This window comes from Silene latifolia, chromosome 2 (assembly GCF_048544455.1).
Source record: "Silene latifolia isolate original U9 population chromosome 2, ASM4854445v1, whole genome shotgun sequence".
Classification (NCBI taxonomy): Eukaryota; Viridiplantae; Streptophyta; class Magnoliopsida; order Caryophyllales; family Caryophyllaceae; genus Silene; species Silene latifolia.
Genome location: NC_133527.1, coordinates 165,038,251 through 165,056,251, shown reverse-complemented (window position 1 = coordinate 165,056,251; position 18,001 = coordinate 165,038,251). Strand labels below are relative to the sequence as shown.

General features: G+C 37.9%; 3 protein-coding genes across 5 annotated transcripts; all 3 read right to left on the bottom strand.

Annotated features, from left to right (window-relative positions):
• Nucleotides 1-430: 430 nt before the first annotated feature.
• LOC141630953 (cation/H(+) antiporter 2-like) lies at nt 431-4,102 on the bottom strand. The gene is made up of 3 exons (XM_074443685.1): nt 3,673-4,102; nt 2,002-3,003; nt 431-1,898 (listed from the first exon to the last, which is right to left on the bottom strand). Exons 1-3 carry the CDS (start codon nt 3,823-3,825, stop codon nt 714-716), a joined length of 2,340 nt encoding a protein of 779 aa, XP_074299786.1. The 5' UTR covers nt 3,826-4,102; the 3' UTR covers nt 431-713.
• A 974-nt stretch (nt 4,103-5,076) lies between these two features.
• Nucleotides 5,077-6,118, bottom strand: LOC141643271 (uncharacterized). Of its 3 annotated transcripts, none has more exons than XM_074452350.1 (3): nt 5,957-6,118; nt 5,795-5,841; nt 5,077-5,700 (listed from the first exon to the last, which is right to left on the bottom strand). In XM_074452350.1, the coding sequence occupies exons 2-3, from the start codon at nt 5,826-5,828 to the stop codon at nt 5,264-5,266; spliced, it is 471 nt and encodes a 156-aa protein (XP_074308451.1). In that variant the 5' UTR covers nt 5,829-5,841; nt 5,957-6,118; the 3' UTR covers nt 5,077-5,263. The 3 variants fall into 3 exon arrangements, with proteins under 3 accessions (XP_074308451.1, XP_074308453.1, XP_074308452.1); XM_074452352.1 differs by having other exon boundaries at nt 5,795-5,836; nt 5,957-6,113; XM_074452351.1 differs by having other exon boundaries at nt 5,795-5,868; nt 5,957-6,086.
• A 5,658-nt stretch (nt 6,119-11,776) lies between these two features.
• Nucleotides 11,777-16,892, bottom strand: LOC141643272 (uncharacterized). The gene is made up of 6 exons (XM_074452353.1): nt 16,494-16,892; nt 16,307-16,410; nt 15,101-15,272; nt 14,861-15,001; nt 12,387-12,478; nt 11,777-12,317 (listed from the first exon to the last, which is right to left on the bottom strand). Exons 1-6 carry the CDS (start codon nt 16,719-16,721, stop codon nt 11,960-11,962), a joined length of 1,095 nt encoding a protein of 364 aa, XP_074308454.1. The 5' UTR covers nt 16,722-16,892; the 3' UTR covers nt 11,777-11,959.
• Between the last annotated feature and the right edge of the window lie 1,109 nt (nt 16,893-18,001).

Here is an 18,001-nt window from a genome sequence, read left to right as displayed (position 1 = left end):
CAATTCGGTATTGTGTCAGACACGCGACACGATAACTAAGTGAAGTGCAGGAGTTAAATAGTTTTGAATATCAAAATTTAAAGAGCAACCCGTAACAACTGTATTATGTCGTCATAATGAAAATCATTACTTAAATTATATGTACGTTGAATCTTCAATTATAGACTTATTTTATAATGTCACAAACTCATATCATTGCACATTTAATAACACTCATTTATATGTTCATGTATCCAATAATAGCATATGTTATTACGACCCGTGCATTTTTTACACGGGTTTAAAACTAGTTAAAGATAAAATCTTACGTATTTTTTGAATTTAGTAAATAACTAAATTTTAGAATATTTTACTTTGTTTATACCATACATTTTTGATAAGTTTATGTCGCCTACTTTTCAAGTTTCTTATCAGGTTAGAAAAACCCTCAACCAAAACAAAAATGATATTTACCATTTCTGTTATTATCCGATGACCCACATATCATTTTGTGAAACTTTTTAGGCTAATTTGCTCCTTTTAAAAGTTATGGGGTCTATTAGCACTATATGTTATATGCTAAATACGTTTGTCTAAACTAATAACCTAACCTAGGTGATTTCGAACGTCTATATCAACATAAATTCTAGACAAAAAGAAGCCAAAATCCTAGTAATGAATTGTGAGCATCTAATTTCCTAGCAATTACTGTACATACACAGGCAAGTAGGTAGTCAATCTAATGGGGGCCTGTATTGTTGTATAACCAAAACAGACAAGTTGGGATCAAAATCAGACGAAGCCAATAGATCTCCGACATTTCCAAGTTCCGGACATTCTTCCCAATCACTCATCCCCATTGTTATACTTGAATTCCGGCGTCCACCATTACCTACTATGAACAATTGATACATATCCACTAGGTCTCTTAAAGCGCTTGCTGTTTGCGCTCCATCCTTGACTTGTTTCTCGATGTATCCCACCTGTCCTGATGTTACGTACCTATTGTAAAAATCTTCCAGATACGAGTTGTCGGCCTCATCTTCAGTTCCTCTACTAGGCATTGCCATCAATACCTGCTCATTTCCATTTGACGAAACGTTGATCCTCTCTTGGGGGGTATCCCTGGTTGATGCTTGTAGAAATCTAATGACAGTGAGATTCATACCAAGATGCATCGCCATGTACGTGCTAAGCGACAATGCTTCCCTATCATCAGGTCCCCCAAAAAACAATGCTGCAACGTGTTGTGTCGCCTTATAACCAACTGTATGCGAGTATCCCCAAAGTCCTCGATCAATAAGGATGGCAACTGTACAAGGAGCATGTCGAAGCACCCTCTGATTTGTAACACGTATCCCTTCCTTTCCGCTCTCCATTTTTCCATCGATTCTTTGATGCTTATGAAAGGGTAGTATCACAAGTGACGCTCTCAAGTCTTCTGCCATGTCACATACATCCTCGAACATGGTTGTTATAGATGAAACCACTTTCATTTGACGAATAAATATCCCCGTCTCTGAAATGAAAGTATCAACCCCGTTGTTTATCTCAACAGCATCATTTCCACCATAAGCATCATCGTCACTGAGTTCGTCATCTTCAAGTTGGTGATACATCTTACTAGTTCTCTTTTTAGGAAGAAGTTCAACCAAATGCATGAGATAAGCACAAACAGGAAGCTCTTGTGACCAGCTCAACCATCCCATGACTTTAACCATAGTCGTTACATTTCGAGGACCGTGTACACATCCTAACACCCTCAGCTCTATCTCTGGACTTTGCTGCTCTAGTGGTACAGCTCTAAAACCAAAGGTATCGTTGTCTTTCATTACAAGATAAGCCGCGGGTATTCCTGATAGTAGCGTATTCAGAACAATCGTTAATAACATCATTTGAACAAACTTGTTGCTCCTATCCTGCAACATTATTGTCCAAATTGAAACTGTCACAAAAACCTACAGTGGATTAACGTGAATTTAATTAAGATTAAAAAAAACATTTAAAGCAATTATTACTTACCACTAAATCCCTGAAGGAGCCAATGATGAGCACATCGAAATGACCTTTCAAGTTGAGTAGTAAACCGAGGACAACCCCTTCTTTAATCGGAATGTTTAGATAATGACAAGCAGCGACGGTCCCTAAAACCTTGCCACCAATGCTTAACAATAAAATGCTCAGAGTACCGAGATAAATCTTGGTTTCATATGTATCAGAAAAGTCGGCTTGAAAGCCGATGTAGCCAAAATAGACAGGGAGAACAAAAGTATAGACAGTATACGAAAGCTTGTGCATCATTGTCCGAGCAGTTTTACCTTCGCGAGGGAAGGTTACTCCGAGAGTCAATGCAGTTAACATGCTGTTAGCAGCTCCCCATTTATCAACAAAACTTGCACTAAGAAGGACCAAAAGAAACAGAGGTACAATTTGAGCATTCTTTAGATACTGATGGTCGGGATTGAGTCGATTCAGCAAAAGCGCTATGCGTCTAACAACATAGCAGATAATGGCAGTGAAAAGCAAAGACCAAAGCCATGAACCCCATTTAAAACCACCTCCTTGAACAATTTTCATCACCAAACCACCACATAATATGCACGTCGTGTCATTAATTAACGAGGAACACACCGCTAAACGTCCAAAGTCAGAAGTCCCAAGTCTTAACTCAGCCACAAAGCGAATAACGATAGGAGAAGCGTTATTAGCCACAGATAACGAAAATATGAATAAAAAGGCTACAAAATTGGTGGTTGTTGGATCATTAAAGTTAATAAACATGATGTAAGATATGGCTCCGGAAATGATAATGCAGGGTAAAGCAGAAGCAGAAGCGATAATACTAGCAGCGTGAAGATGGCGTCTCAAGTAAGAGATATCGAGTTCAAGTCCAATTAAAAAAACAACACAAGTGCGTCCGAAAAAGGCGAGGATATTGTAGTACTCTGCTGATGCAGCCTGGAAGAAGTAGTTGTCAAGTATCTTTATCTTTGACAAAAGAGAGTGACCGATTAGCAACCCGGCCTGTTTAACCATTTTCATCTTGGTTAGCAACTATTATAACAACATACTCATACATGTTTGTGTGTTTTTATGATTTTAGGCCTACAATTGCTACAAACATATACTCATACATCAAGACGGAAAATGAGATTGCACCACCCGATGGTACTGATACTGAGTTTTACCCTATATCTCATCATACTCCTTAAGACAGAAAATAATAGTTGCTCATGACTTGGATTCGAATACTGTTTTTTAACATTAAATTTGTCAACTAGATAACAAAATTTTTTTTGGTAGAGGAAGTTACATTACAATGACAAATTTAATGTTAAAATGGTATTCGAATCCAAGTCATGACTTTATTCACTTACAGTGACATCTACACATGAATTTTACCTAGAATCTTGCATGTATATCATGACACTAACTCAAACATTAGTAGTTATTATGTGCGACCGTTGTATAGTGCGACAGATAAAAAATGACCGCTTTATATAAATAATGACCAATTTATGTCAAAAACTAATCTTTCATAAAAATTGAAAGTGGTCACTTATTCACAAAAAATGGTCACTTGACTTAATGCCCTTAAAATTAAAATGCTTAAATTAGTTTTTAAGTGATGGTATCATACAACGGTCTTTTAAGCGTAAATAAAAAAAGGAGAAAAAAGGTGAAGGAACATACAGTAATTTGAGGAATAGGAGTAGGAATACCAACAGACCTAACAGCAATCTGAAGTATATGAGAAACTGATAATATCAATGAGGATTGAAGTCCCATTGACATTACCGGATTGAATATATCTCCCCCACATAATAATCGCGTTGTTGCTTCCATTTTCTGAGATCTCTTCTCTTATTCAATACCAACAATATTATATTTAATTTTTTGGCAAAATTATTAGAATATTTATATTTCATGTGTTTTCATGCATGCATGCATGGCTAAAGGAAATGTAGGATAACAAAAAGTTGAGCTACTTTTGTATTCATAAAAAGATAACCACATGGTCGATTATAATTAGTTTTACGATGGAACCTCCAATTTCAGCAACAAGTTAAGAATAATGGTGTAAATTGTAAAGGATAGGAAATCAAAAGAGAAGAAATGGAGGCCAACTTTTTGGTTTGTACCCTTACCTTCTCTATTCCTTTTTTTGTGGGTGCCCTTTTTTTTCGAAACAATAATAATACCACCATTCAATCTTTTTCTTTGCTATTAAGAGAGCAAGACATACCACTTAATTTTCCTTTGTTAAATATAGTTTTCTCAACTTTAATAAACTCACATTTGTCTACAAATTACAATTTACGAGATTTCAAACCCGGACAACAACAGTATTTCAAAGTAATTATCATGAAGTTAACCTTACAAAAAAGTTTATCGAAATGGGCATATATAAAGAGTGAATTAGTCTGAGTATAATTACTGTATTTTCAAGTAGTCTCGAAGCCTAAAATTAACTCACTTGATTTGACACTGTATAATACTCCGTAAGTTCTATAGATTCTGTTCATAGTAATTGGTCTCATTATTATTAAAAGAAATGTGGAATCAAATCCAATAATATATCGTATATATTTATAATAAAAACAGGGCATTCATCAAACATCAGTACAATATTACAGAGAAACTATCAATAAGAAATAACAATGGTTGTCAGGTACATCAATTCAAATAAAGCTACTCCAGTTTAACCAGAATTACCAGAATTATTCTCAAGCATTTGTATGGAATAACCCTACCAACACTGACAATGAACAAAATCATCAACTTGATTGTAAATTGAAATTTAGGCTCATTTTCATGTGCTAAATAAAAGAGGATGAGTGGTCTTTGTAAAGAATTTGAGTTATTTTTGTAAAACAAGTCGAGATACTTTGATACTGTGCAAAATTGTATCGACAATGTTTCAAAGGTCAGTTGCAGTAGCTCTATAAACCTTCATAACTCCGTCTTGACTCGTGATTCTTAATGTTTTCCCCGCAACTATGTACCAAAAAGCGTGCAAACTTCTGATGGGGCTGATTTCCGTCAATAACACTAATAACAGTATGCAAATTCCGATCATCATAAACCACAAACAAAGGAACCAATTCGCCTGTTGCTTAATATTAATGGGAGTTCAGTATGCCCAAACATAAGGCAAGCAAACCATAAAAAAACACCGAAGGTTAATAGGGAAAGTCGTCTATAGTATAGTGATTAACGCAACAAAGTTATCATTATTAGAAATGCATACAGCAGTACACAGCATTTAAGAAATTCATCTTGATCACTCGACATCGAACCCCTTCTCTTGGAGCTCAGCCAACACTTCATTCCTCATCCGAAACCACAGCTTCTGAGCCTCCTGATCAAACTTCTTATCCTGCAACGCCTTCTGATAATTGAGCGCATCCTTATCAGTCTCGACCATCCCTTTAGGTCCAATAGTAGTACCAATCATCCCTCCCTTTGCCACAAACTCTTCCATAGCCTCTTTATCACCCGGGTAAGGGAATTCCCGTCTCTCGTACAAGTGAGCTAGCTCTTTCTCCTCCTTAGGACGTGGCTTAAGCGTCCACCACCCCAGTGGCGATGTCTCGTTGTAAAGCCACACTGCCCCAAACAATGCATATGAGCATAACAGTCCTTTTCCTATCGCTTTCCAGAATGGCCAATCGTCTTTTCCGACACCCATTTTTTTCATCACAGTAGCCCAGTGAATACCTTCAAATCCATAACATCAAAAAAATGTCAGGTACATTTATAATTCTGTCGTTTAGGCATTTCATCAAACACATGGTGTGCATTCATTTCTTACCTGTTTTAACTTCCGGAAATCGCTTACGAACCATGATGATCCCTGCCCTTTGATCGGAAAAATTTAGAATTTAACTATGAGATTGGGAAAGAGTAATTAAATTAGAGGTTCAAAATCAATTGAAAACGAAAAGTAGAAAAACAAGTACTACTACAATATTACCGATGAGACAGACAGAGAGCGCGCGTGGAATACCGAACTTGTCTGTTCAGAGATTACAATGCAATGGATCGGGTTGTATTGGTTGAGAACTTGAGATTAGTCTTGTCAAATGGGTTTGGTAAGGCGGGGTATATGAGTAGAGTAAAATATGGGTCGAGGTATGCGACTCACTGGTTTACGGGTCGAGTCAAATTCAGAATACGAGAAAAAATTAATTTTTAATGTTTTCTTTTTCAATTTTTTAATCAAAAAATCTTATCTATATTAATGCAAAAGACAATGCTCAACACAGGATGCGCCACGTCATTCACCCAATTTTTCTTTTTCTTTTTTTATAGGAAATTCAGGTAATGGTAGGTCCCGTTTACGTGGAAAGAGTTTATTTCTTTAAATCGTCTCTGACAAACATGCGACAAATTATGTCATAGAAAATATTTTATGAAATAAATAGATAATCGGCAGAAGTAAAAGTAATTGCATATAAACGGAATGAATTAAAAATCGAAATAAATGAAAATAATTACATATAATCGGACTGAATTACATAGTTAATGAAATAAATAGATAATCGGCAGAAGTAAAAGAAATTGCATATAAACGGAATGAATTACAAATCGGAATAAATGAAAGCAATTACATATATAATCGGACTGAATTACATAGTTAATGAAATAAATAGATAATCGGCAGAAGTAAAAGAAATTGCATATAAACGGAATGAATTACAAATCGGAATAAATGAAAGTAATTATATATAATTGGACTGAATTACATAGTTACTAATAAAATTACATAATTACGTGAATAAATTACATTTACTTACGGGATTGAATAACAAATAATGTGAATATTTTACAGAAATTAATGAAATAATTCGTCTTTGCCTTTATGCTTGACGAATTTAGGTGTTCATACCTCCAAGAAACTTGGTGATTACGGAAAATACGTAACAATCAATGTCAAATCCCCGAGAACCACTATCATGAAAATTTTTAATTTTTAGAATAATTTGCCTATGTTAAAGTTGATTATTAAATTATATTTCTTTTTTCGGGATGTAAAGTTTTTTATATAGGCAAATTTTATTTACAATAGTATATTACGTTATTTCCTCTTAAACCATTGCATGTGAACACGTATTTGAAACAAGTGTAAACATTAATTATGTAGATCGCTGATTTAGACCAACTAGATAATTACAATAGAAATGCAAAAAAAAAAAAAAAAAAAAAAAAAAAATTCATCCAAAAACATTAATACCGGTCCAAATACATACCCGTGCAATTTTGCACGGGTTTAAAACTAGTTATTTTTTATTATTAAAGCATTATTATTATTGTTGTTGCTATTATTTTATTTTTATTCATTGCTTATATTTTTATTCATCGCTACATCTTCTAGACCCGGGTGTAGTGAAAAATATGCAAGGGTTGTTAGGTCGTCGCCCAAAAGCGGCGCGCCACCTCGAAGTATGGGTGTGGTGTCAAATAGGTTTGGATCTAGGAAGCATGGTCAAGAGCGGGTAAAGAAATCAGGACATGACTTTAGAAAGGGTAGTAGGTTACGTTTTGGTACTTGGAATGTTGGCTCTTTGACAGGGAGATTAGCTGGGGTAGGGGAGGTTATGAAAAGGAGGAGAGTGCATATAATGTGTCTACAAGAGACAAAGTGGGTCGGAAATAAAGCAAGGGTGATAGCGCCTTGGGGTTATAAGCTTTGGTACACGGGTAAAGACAAAAGTCGTAATGGAGTGGGTATTGTCATTGATAAAGATTACATCGATGATGTGGTAGAAGTATCAAGAAAGAGTGATAGGATTATGATCAGCATTAAGCTTGTAGTCGGGGATGAGGTGGTGACTGTTATAAGTGCTTACGCACCTCAAGTAGGTTTGGATGCTTCTTTTCGACGAGCCTTCTGGGAAGATTTGGAAGAGTTGTAGAACGAGTTCCTATTGGAGAGAAATTGATCATTGGTGGTGACCTCAATGGGCATGTGGGTACTAGTCGAGTTGGCTTCGAGAACATTCATGGGGGTTTTGGGTTCGGAGAGAGAAATGAAGCAGGAAGTGACATATTAGATTTTGCTTTGGCATATGACTTGGGGTGTAATGAACACTTGGTTCGAGAAAAGACATTCTCATTTGATGACTTATAGGAGTGGAGGAAATGCTAGTCAAATTGACTTCCTTTTGGTAAGGAATGTGTGGAGGAAAGAGTACACCGATTGCAAGGTCATACCTAGGGAAAGTGCCGCAACACAACATAGACTATTGGTGCTTGATTTTCGGGATAAGAGAGACTTGAGGAAGAGAAAGATAATCGGTGAGGCACGAATCAAGTGGTGGAAGCTACAGTGGGAAGTAGCGATATTTGGTCAGATTGCAAGGAGAAAGATATTGATGCAACGTGGGATAAATTGGAGCATGTTGTAAAGGATTTGGCGAGGGAGGTGTTAGGGGAATCTAAAGGGAATAGACCATCAAGTAAGGACACATCTTGGTGGAACGATGAGGTGAAACAAGCGATAAAGACTAAACATGAATGCTATAAGGTTTTGGGGAAATGCATGAGTGATGAGAACTTTGAAAAGTACAAGGAGGCTAGACGAGCCGCTAAAAAGGCTGTACGGGATGCGAGGGCAAAAGTTAACCAGGAAGTGTATGTCAGGTTGAACACGAGAGAAGAAGAGAAGGATATCTATAAAATGGCTCGCATAAGAGACCGAAAGAGGAGATATATTGGGAGAGTTAGGTGTGTGAAAGATATGGACGACAAGGTTCTGGTTCAGGATAACGAAATAAAGGCTAGATGGAGTTCTCACTTTGATACTTTATTCAATGGACATCAAGAACAAGGTTTTGGGGATGTAGAGGTAACACCAAGCATGGTTAATCGGGAATTTGTGCGTAGAATACAAAAGAGTGAAGTTAGAAAGGCGTTAAGGAAGATGGGGTCAAAGAAAGCAGAGGGACTGGATGGTATACCCATAGAAGTTTGGAGGTGCTTTGGGGAGAAAGGGATCGAATAGGTAACCATGCTCTTCAACAAGATTTGGAGGAGCAACAAGATGTCATCAGCTTGGAGGAGAAGCACTCTTGTCCCTTTGTACAAGAACAAAGGTGATGTTCAAGAGTGTTCCAATTATCGGGGAATTAAACTTATGAGTCATACGATGAAGGTATGGGAGCGGATAATCGGGCAAAGGCTTAGGAGATGTGTAGACATCTCGGATAACCAATTTGGATTTATGCCCGGGAGATCGACTATGAATGCGATTTTTATCATGAGACAGTTGATGGAACACCATCGGGACAAGAAGAAGGACTTGCATATGGTTTTTATTGACTTGTAAAAGGCATATGATAGGATACCAAGAGAAGTACTTTGGTGGGCTTTGGCGAGAAAGGGTGTGTCTCGAAAATATATTGACCTCATAAAGGACATGTATGAGGGGGTTAGTGCAAGTGTTCGCACTAATGTTGGGAGAACGGAAGAATTTTCCATTACCATCCGGGGTGCAACAAGGCTCCGCACTTAGTCCTTTTCTCTTTGCTATAGTTATGGATGATTTGACAAGGGATATTCAGGACGACATCCCTTGGTGTATGATGTTTGCTGATGATATTGTGTTGATTGATGAGACGAAAGAGGGGGTGGAGAGAAAGTTGGAATTGTGGAGTCAGACTTTAGAGACTCGTGGGTTTAGGCTGAGCAGGAGTAAGACTGAGTATTTGAGGTGTCAGTTCACTAAAGTGGCGGGGTTGAGATCGACAGAGGCGGGGAGTATTATTTTCGATGGGAATGTTTATTTTAAGGGGTCAGATTTATTCAGATATCTAGGATCTATTATTCAAAAAGATGGGGAGTTAGACGGAGATGTGGCTCACATAATTAAAGCGGGATGGTTGAAATTAAATGGAAGAGTGCTTCAGGGTTTCTATGCGATAAAGATATGCCCAAAAGATTAAAGGGAAAATTTTATCGCACGGCAATTAGGCCTGCCTTATTTACGGTTCCGAGTGTTGGGCCGTGAAACATTGTCACATTCAAAAGATGAGTGTGGCGGAGATGCGCATGTTGAGGTGGATGTGCGGACATACAAGAAAAGATCGGTTAAAGAATGAGGTGATTAAGGAAAAGGTAAAAGTGGCGCCAGTAGAGGACAAGATGATGGAAAACCGACTAAGATGGTTTGGCCATGTGAGAAGGAGACCTATGGACGCACCAGTTAGGAGGCTGGAGACTTGGAGAACAGAAAAGGTCCCTAGAGGTAGAGGAAGACTGAGACAGACATGGTTGAGAATGATAGAGCACGATATGAGATTTCTGGGGCTTGAGGAGAGTATGGTGACGGAGAGGGCACAATGGAGGGAAAGGATACATGTGGATTTTTAGTATTTGATGTTTTTTTTTTTGACATATTTAGTGTTTGTATTTAATTTAAAGAAATTAAATTATTTATTCTTCTCTCCTTTATTACACTTTTTTACCAACCGCTTTTAAGGCAGTCCGGACCCTTAATTCTATTTCGGTTTTTAAAATCGTTTTAATCTTTTCTCTCGATTTAAATTTTAAGTTTTTATAAAAGAAATCTGGAATTCGATTTTAAAACCCCTAAGTTTACCTTGACTTTCCATTACATTTTCGTTCTCCCTTTTTGTTTTTCATTTTCCCTTTTTTATTCGCATTTTGAGGCGTGCGTTCACCCATGGACGGTTCGAAAAGATGATTCATGTCAGCCGACCCAAAATCATTTTGGGATGAAGGCTCTGATGTTGTTGTTGTTGCTTATATTTAAAGTACCAAAATTAATAATTTTTAAATTATTACTCCCTCCCTTTTTCAATTTTCACCTCATTTGCTTTATTGCGGTCTTCAAGATGCCACTTTGACCGTATTTTTCTATGTCTATATGTTATTTTTTTTCTTGAATTTTTTTCGTGAAAGATATCTTGATATTAATTGTAAATGTTTTAGTATTATAAATAAATAGTTTTTATTTTCCAACTTATTAACGGTTAAATTTCGGAAACTTTGACCTCCAAAAAGCAAATGAGGTGAAAATAGGAAAATGGAGGAAGTATTAAATATAATGTATGTAAATAAATATTACGGAGTAGTATTCAAATAATATTTGTGCCTTAAATGTTTTTTATATTCACATTTGACATAAATTGTGTGATTCATCGGATCAAAAAGATCAGATCGAATTTCGACCATATTAAAAGTCATTTCGGGTTCGAGTCAAATAGATTACGGATCAAGATTATTAGGTTTCGGCCTAAATTCTCGCAAATCCCAAGTGATCCGACCCGACTCGACCCGATCCAATACTTATAGTATGTATACATCATACGAAGGATTTGACAATTACTGGGCAAATGTTCTTTATTCATAGCTTATATACTCTCTCCGTCTCGGTCATTTATTTACTTTTGATTTTACCACAAAGACCAAGGAGGGAAAAGGGGACTATTTGGGGGTGTTGTAATTGAGTGACAAGTGGATAATAAGGTTATCTAAATGATCTAATTACCTTTCAAAAATACTTTTAATAATATAGAAAGGTAAACAATGAGTGAGACAACCATAAATGGAAAAAGTAAACAAATGACTTGAGATGGGAATATGTTTGTAAAGTAAAAAAGAGTTGACACATTTTTACTATCAGGTTAATGAAAGCATATGAAGAATGGGTGAGAGACTGAGAGCAACCTTCAGAATTTGGTAATCCCCCTATTGCCGAAGCAGTGAAGCTGTGATCCATCAATTCAAGTGTTCAACTAACATGGAACAAAGCAAATGAAGTATGCAGTGGTGAATAAAAAAGACAATTTCACAATCGTATAATATATTACAGACAATGTCACAACAGCACTTTCATCATATACAAATATGCAAGCTAGAATAAATAGTATATCTCTATTGAAGACAGCAAAACAAGTACCCCGTACTAGAAAAAAACAAACAAAGATCAGAGCGAACATATTTAGACTATAGTTTATGTTTTGCTGAACTTGAGCTGTTCAAAACGAGCAGCAATAGTATCATAATCTGGCAACTTGGGGCGAATGGAATTTGACGAGTCAACAGTTGGAGGCATACCACCAGTAGGTTGTTCCATATCAGTCTCTTGGTCGCTATCTGAATCATCAAACATAATATCACTATGAACACGACGACAGGCAGCATGCCTAGTGTCCGCATGTTGGCCAAGATTTGGCCCGTTTACACTTTGAGAAAGTTGTGCTGCAGCTTTTGCAGCAGCAACAGCAGTTTTGGCAGAATCTGCAGCTGCTTTTGCAGCTGATGCCACATCTTTATAGCTCGCATCAGTCTCGTTATCTCCATCTGATAATCTGAAAGAGAATTAGATATGGGATGGCTGAACAAGTAATAACAATGTATAGTATTGCGAGCTTATGAACCTGGCTGTTGGTTTATGAGCTTCAGTTTGAAGAGGAGCTGCAACAGCATCCAAAGGCAGACTTCCAGCACTCACAAAAGTCCGTGGTCCATCCTAATAGACAAGAGATAAACTCATCAACAAAGTAGCTAAATAAGTAAAAACAGAGGCCTCCCCTGTTAGTTTATTGGTGCAAAGTAGCTAAAGGAACCTTCAGTTCCTACTTCCTAGGTTTCAAGTCTCAGCAAACACACGGTCATGCATTGAGGATTACCCAAAGAACACAGAAATAACTGCCTAAATGCCGATACACAGAGTAACATGAAGCAAACAACCAACAGGCTTTTCCAGCACATGAATATATGATCCAAGGCTAGAGATAAATCACCAAATAAAGAAACTGGAAAACATGGTAGTCCACGGCTCACAAATGCTATTCATTCAAAGCTCATACGCCCTCACTCGGTGCATATTATCACAAAGATATACTAGTAGTTAGTATCTAGGAAGCTAAAAAGAAAGTAACAACAAAGCCCTTGCCTGACATTTTGCATGACATAAAATATACACTGAAATCGGTTGTTGCCCAACAAATGCAACAGGCGCTGCCTTGAAATGTAGTCGCAGGTTTTCAAAACTATATACAAAGTCCCGCGTATTAATGCCATAACTATATAAGAACTTATTCCTCCTTACTCATTAGAAACCACTAATGCATTGGAGGAAAAGGAGTAGGAAATGAGGAATCCATTTTCCCTCCTCCAAGACAAATCAAAATCCTTTGAACATAGGAAATATTTGTTTACAAGAATCTAGAAACAAGTATTTTACATATCTAGCAAATAAATAAAATAGTCTAGCTTTCGAGTGATCTCGAGTTAGAAGAAAAATCTAGGAAACCACGTAGGATGGATTTGGTCTAGAAACATCATTGTACTTTATAGTACTCTAAGCGACACTAAAATTGTAGGCAAATGTATCCAACATTATGAACTACGGGTTCAAGATATTTCCGCTGCCAAAATTCCAGTTCCTTTCTTCCAACCCTCCCTTTACCTCCTCAATTGTTGTTAAAACACACCCTATGGTAAAAAAAAATGGAGCAAATAAAGGTAAATTATGGGACAAATGAAGAAAATAACAAAGGGAATAAATCTGAGAGCAACAAAAGCAAAGTGAAAAGTTGAGACAAAGAAACAGAATCAAGAGAAAATAGAATCAAATGATCATTATATCCTTCTCTTTGTAGACATGAACTAAATAGAAAGAAATGCAAGGCCAAGAGCTCCAACTTTAGCGTAAACCAAGAGTAGTAGCATTGAAAGATAGATATAGTTCTAGGATAAAAACATAGACCGGGGTGCAGTAATTATGTAGCATGCTCTAGAGACCTTCTCCATTACAACCTCATAAGAAAATTTCAATATGTTAAATTGTTAAAAAAGAAGATCTTGATTGACATGAAGTAGAAGATCTGTATTCATTCACACGCTCTTTTATATAGCTTGGTTGCATCATGGTCATGTCATTTACTCAATTTCAATGCAATTTCCACCTAACAGGATAAAACATTCCTTCAGAGGGTGGAAATCACTTTTGAATGTATTTCACATAGATGCTTGAGTTAGTGGTATGTAAGCCACTTCAGCTGTTAAGTGCATTAGCATGACAAAGCTGCTAATCTCTCCAAATTGCTAATGGTTGGGGAAAATGTGTGCAGTAATAACTTTCAAAAATCTGCCTATACCATATCAACAAGCAAGAATAGATGTTATGAAATAGAACCTCTAACGAATAAACTGATAGAAAAAGTTGAATAACCTAGTTACAAATATCTTTGAAAGAGATACGAACAGGAAGAGGTACATTACTGATGATAAATGCTTAAGCATGCTGCCAGTAAATATCATGGTTAATAACCCGGTGAATGAAATCTTTGACGTAGATGCGCACTGGAAATTGTCGAGTAATACTGCTAATAGTTTAACCATGCTGCTAGTAAACTAGTGCAACACGTTTTCTTGCACATTCTCCAAAAAATGGTCACGAACTTTATTTGTGTTTAATAGGATTTCCTTCGAAGACGTGAGTTTTTTTTCTACTTGACCCTCTGAACCCCTGCTATGTCAATTTGCAGCATTTCATTAACAAGCACTATCAAATCATCTATTGTAGAGCACCTTTGCACAGCTAGATCGGAAGTTGGAAAATTCCTAAATCCTGGAGCATATTGCACTTTACTACAACACTCTTTTTGAAGCACAATTAACAAACCTCCGGTCCATAACCATTTTCCTTCTATCCCCTTATAATACTACTTGGTCATAGAATAATTCGTAATTTGGTCATTTCCCAAAATATAACCCAAGTCCTAAACAAACATCTCTAGAAAGGAGACATTCCTAAAGCACTACTTTTTCCATAACCTGATAATGATAAGGTAAGAAAAGGGAAGGGAAGGGAAGAGTTCAAGTTGGGAGATAAAGGAAAACACACCAGGCGCTTCTCCGGAGGTTTGAGTAACTCGGCTTCAGTATCGGTAGTGTCCCATTCAACCTGATATTCCTTGGCTATTTCCTTCATGACTTTGAGCTTCAACTCCCCAGGAGGATTAAGAGCTGAGAGCTTTTCCACGAGCTGAAAATAAAACAATCGTATTCTGAGAACGTGAAGAGATCATACATGTTAGTTAAATAATGTTAAACTGTATATTTGGTATCCAGCGTTTGAACGTACCAAGCGATTGACACCGCTGTCAGGGCGTAGATCAGTGGCAGCAGACACAAAATCTTTTCCATATTTACTGAGAAAGATATCGCGTATAGCGAGCAATTCAGGGATATCAGAGCATCTTGGACCAGCAAAGATTAAACTTGAGATACCTTCTTTCAGATCAGTCGGACATTCCCTGGTTATAAATCCAAATTAACTAATTAAGTTGATTCAGAAATGCCTAAATGCTATGGTTAGAAACTTCTAATCAAATTGAATTTTAGAATTGAGCCAACCCTATCATTTAGATTAAGAACTCCTCTTTAGTTCAAGAAGCGGTTTCTCTCAAATTCAAACTTCACGAACTCTTTTCCGCGAATCCTAGACCTACTTACCTAATGGGACGGATAGGTCAGGATTGGGGTTATGAGGGTGGAGTCAAAGTACGGGTCTGATCAAATACAGGTTGGACCACCAAATACTCTTGGAATTCCCAAATATCAATCCGAAACTGAGTTCCAAGGTTTCTCGTACAGGATATTGGAATCGGATTCCGATTGAATTCCACTTTTCAACTTTTAGAAATGGATTCAGCAAACATATCAGTTCTTATTCCCTGTGTTTGGATTGAGAGATTTGGAGGGAAAAGAAAGGGAGGGAAAATAGGGGATTTAAAATCTCTTGTTTGGATAGCAAATAAAGGTGAAGGGAAATGGAGGAGGAGAGATTTAGAGGGATCCAATTTCCCTCCTTCAAGCCTAATCAAAATTTCTCTACAATAGGCAAGTTTTGGAGGGAAATTGTATCCAAACACCCACACCCCCATTCCCCCTCCCCTTCCCTTCTCTCCCTTTCCCTTCCCTCCTTCCCCCTCCCCAAAGGAAGGGATGATAAATCCTTTGTTTGGTTAACAAAATGGAGGTGGAGGGATTTTGAGGGGAGGGAAAATGAATCCTTCCACTTCCCCCTCCAAGACAAATTATTTCCTCTCCAACAAAGGCAAGATTTGGAGGGAAAATGAGCTCCTCCATTCTCCCTCCCCTTCCCTTCCATCCCTTTCTCTTCCCTCCTTCTCCCTCCCCTCCCTTTCCCTCCACTTTTGCTATCCAAACACACCCTAAATGTACCTTTGATTAAAACACGTCTCACAAAGAATAAAAAACTAAACAAACGACTGTGACGGAGGGAATACTAATAGGTACAATTAGAGGGGAATAAAAAAGAGGAGACCTTTGCTTGGCAATAATAGAGAGTCTAGTAACAAGACGCTCACAGAAGAGCTCCAGGATTTCATTTGCAGCCATCATATTCTGCTCCCTTATCACATGCTCAACCTATTCATTCGTTATTTAATAAATAAAATACCCGATATTTTAAATAAAGGTAAATAAATAACGGAGATGGGGAGAATACGAACCCGAATACGAGCAGTAGCGTCCTGACGAGACTGAAGTAGCAAAGCAACATCACGTCTCATCTGTCTCAGCAAAGCCTCCCGTTTATTCCGCAACAATTTAATCCTTGCAATAGTCATACGAGCCCATGTCTTACACTTTGACGAGTTAAAATCGCGTCGAAGAAACGACACCAACTTCTTCAGCTTCCGACATTGCCTTTTTATTTCGTAGTATGTAATTAGCGACATTGCTTCGGAATTACCACCGCTTGCTTGCTAACTAACACATTTGGGAGTGGTATTTGTCTTAATTGGTTTTGTTAACGGTTAGATTTGTTGTTTGCTGTGAAATGTGGATTGTTGAGTGTCTTAAGGAAAGGCGAAGGCAAGGTGAGTTGAACAGCGTGATAAATGGTCGGTAAGAGGAAAGCATCCTAAGTGAGGTGAGGTTTTTGGAAATAGAGCCGTTACGCTCTTGTTTTGTTTGTGGGTCCCTTTCCACTACGTTGTCTCCTTGGCCCAGCTTTGTTTGACTTATTAGAACTGCAGCTAGTCTTGTTCACGGGTTTTAATGAGCCGAGCCGAGCCGAGCCGGAACTTGGCCTTGCTCGGTGTGACAATCCGCACATTTCGAACCCTTACATTTATTTTCATGCTTATGTAATTTCATTTCCTTTGTATATTTGTAGTAAATACTTTCCTAGTTTAGCATAGTTATAATAGTTTTCTTTTCATAAATAGGTATATCATTATTCTGAACTAAACTTGTAAAATCAATGTCTCCTGCTACCAGGATGTAATAATCAAATTTCCCTCTTTAGGGAGTACTTGTGAATGAAAATTTACTTCCTACCTTGTGCCTTCGTATTGCTTGTTGTTGCTTTGTTGTGAACGACTCTTAGCCTTCACTTTACTAACAAGCCGTGTTTGTGGGATCGACACTAGGATCCCGACTCACACCCCCGAGACCGATTACAAGTGCCTAGTGCCTGACAAACACTATAGCTTAACGCTCTCGTTGCATCCTGTCAAGTGTTGCCGAGACCCGAGTAACGTGCTAGTGAGCGATCCACCACTAGTTCGAAGATCCTTGTCGCTTGCATCTTGCCTTGAGACGGGCAAGGGTGCGCGCCACGATCCGGCAAAAGTACCGGACCGTGACATTTGGTATCAGAGCCCGGTCTTCGGAAGGGCGTCTGCAAGCCGCATTTGTTTATCGAGATCGAGAAAATGGGCGAAACAATCGAGGACCGAGTGGATGCCTTAGAGGATACAATCGACGTCAAGCTTCCCAAACTCGAGAGCATCGTTATGCGGATGGCTGCGAGCCTCGAGGAGTTGCAAAAGACGGTTTGTGAACTCGAGACGAAGGTGGACGGGATGAACACCCGCATCCAAGCGATCGGTGCTGCGATCCCCGATGATCGGGAGGAAGAGATCAATCATCTGCACCGAAAGGTCGAGATGTTAGAGAATACTTGCGCCACGCTCGTGAAAGCGGTGGCCAATGACGGGAAATCTGTGGGGAG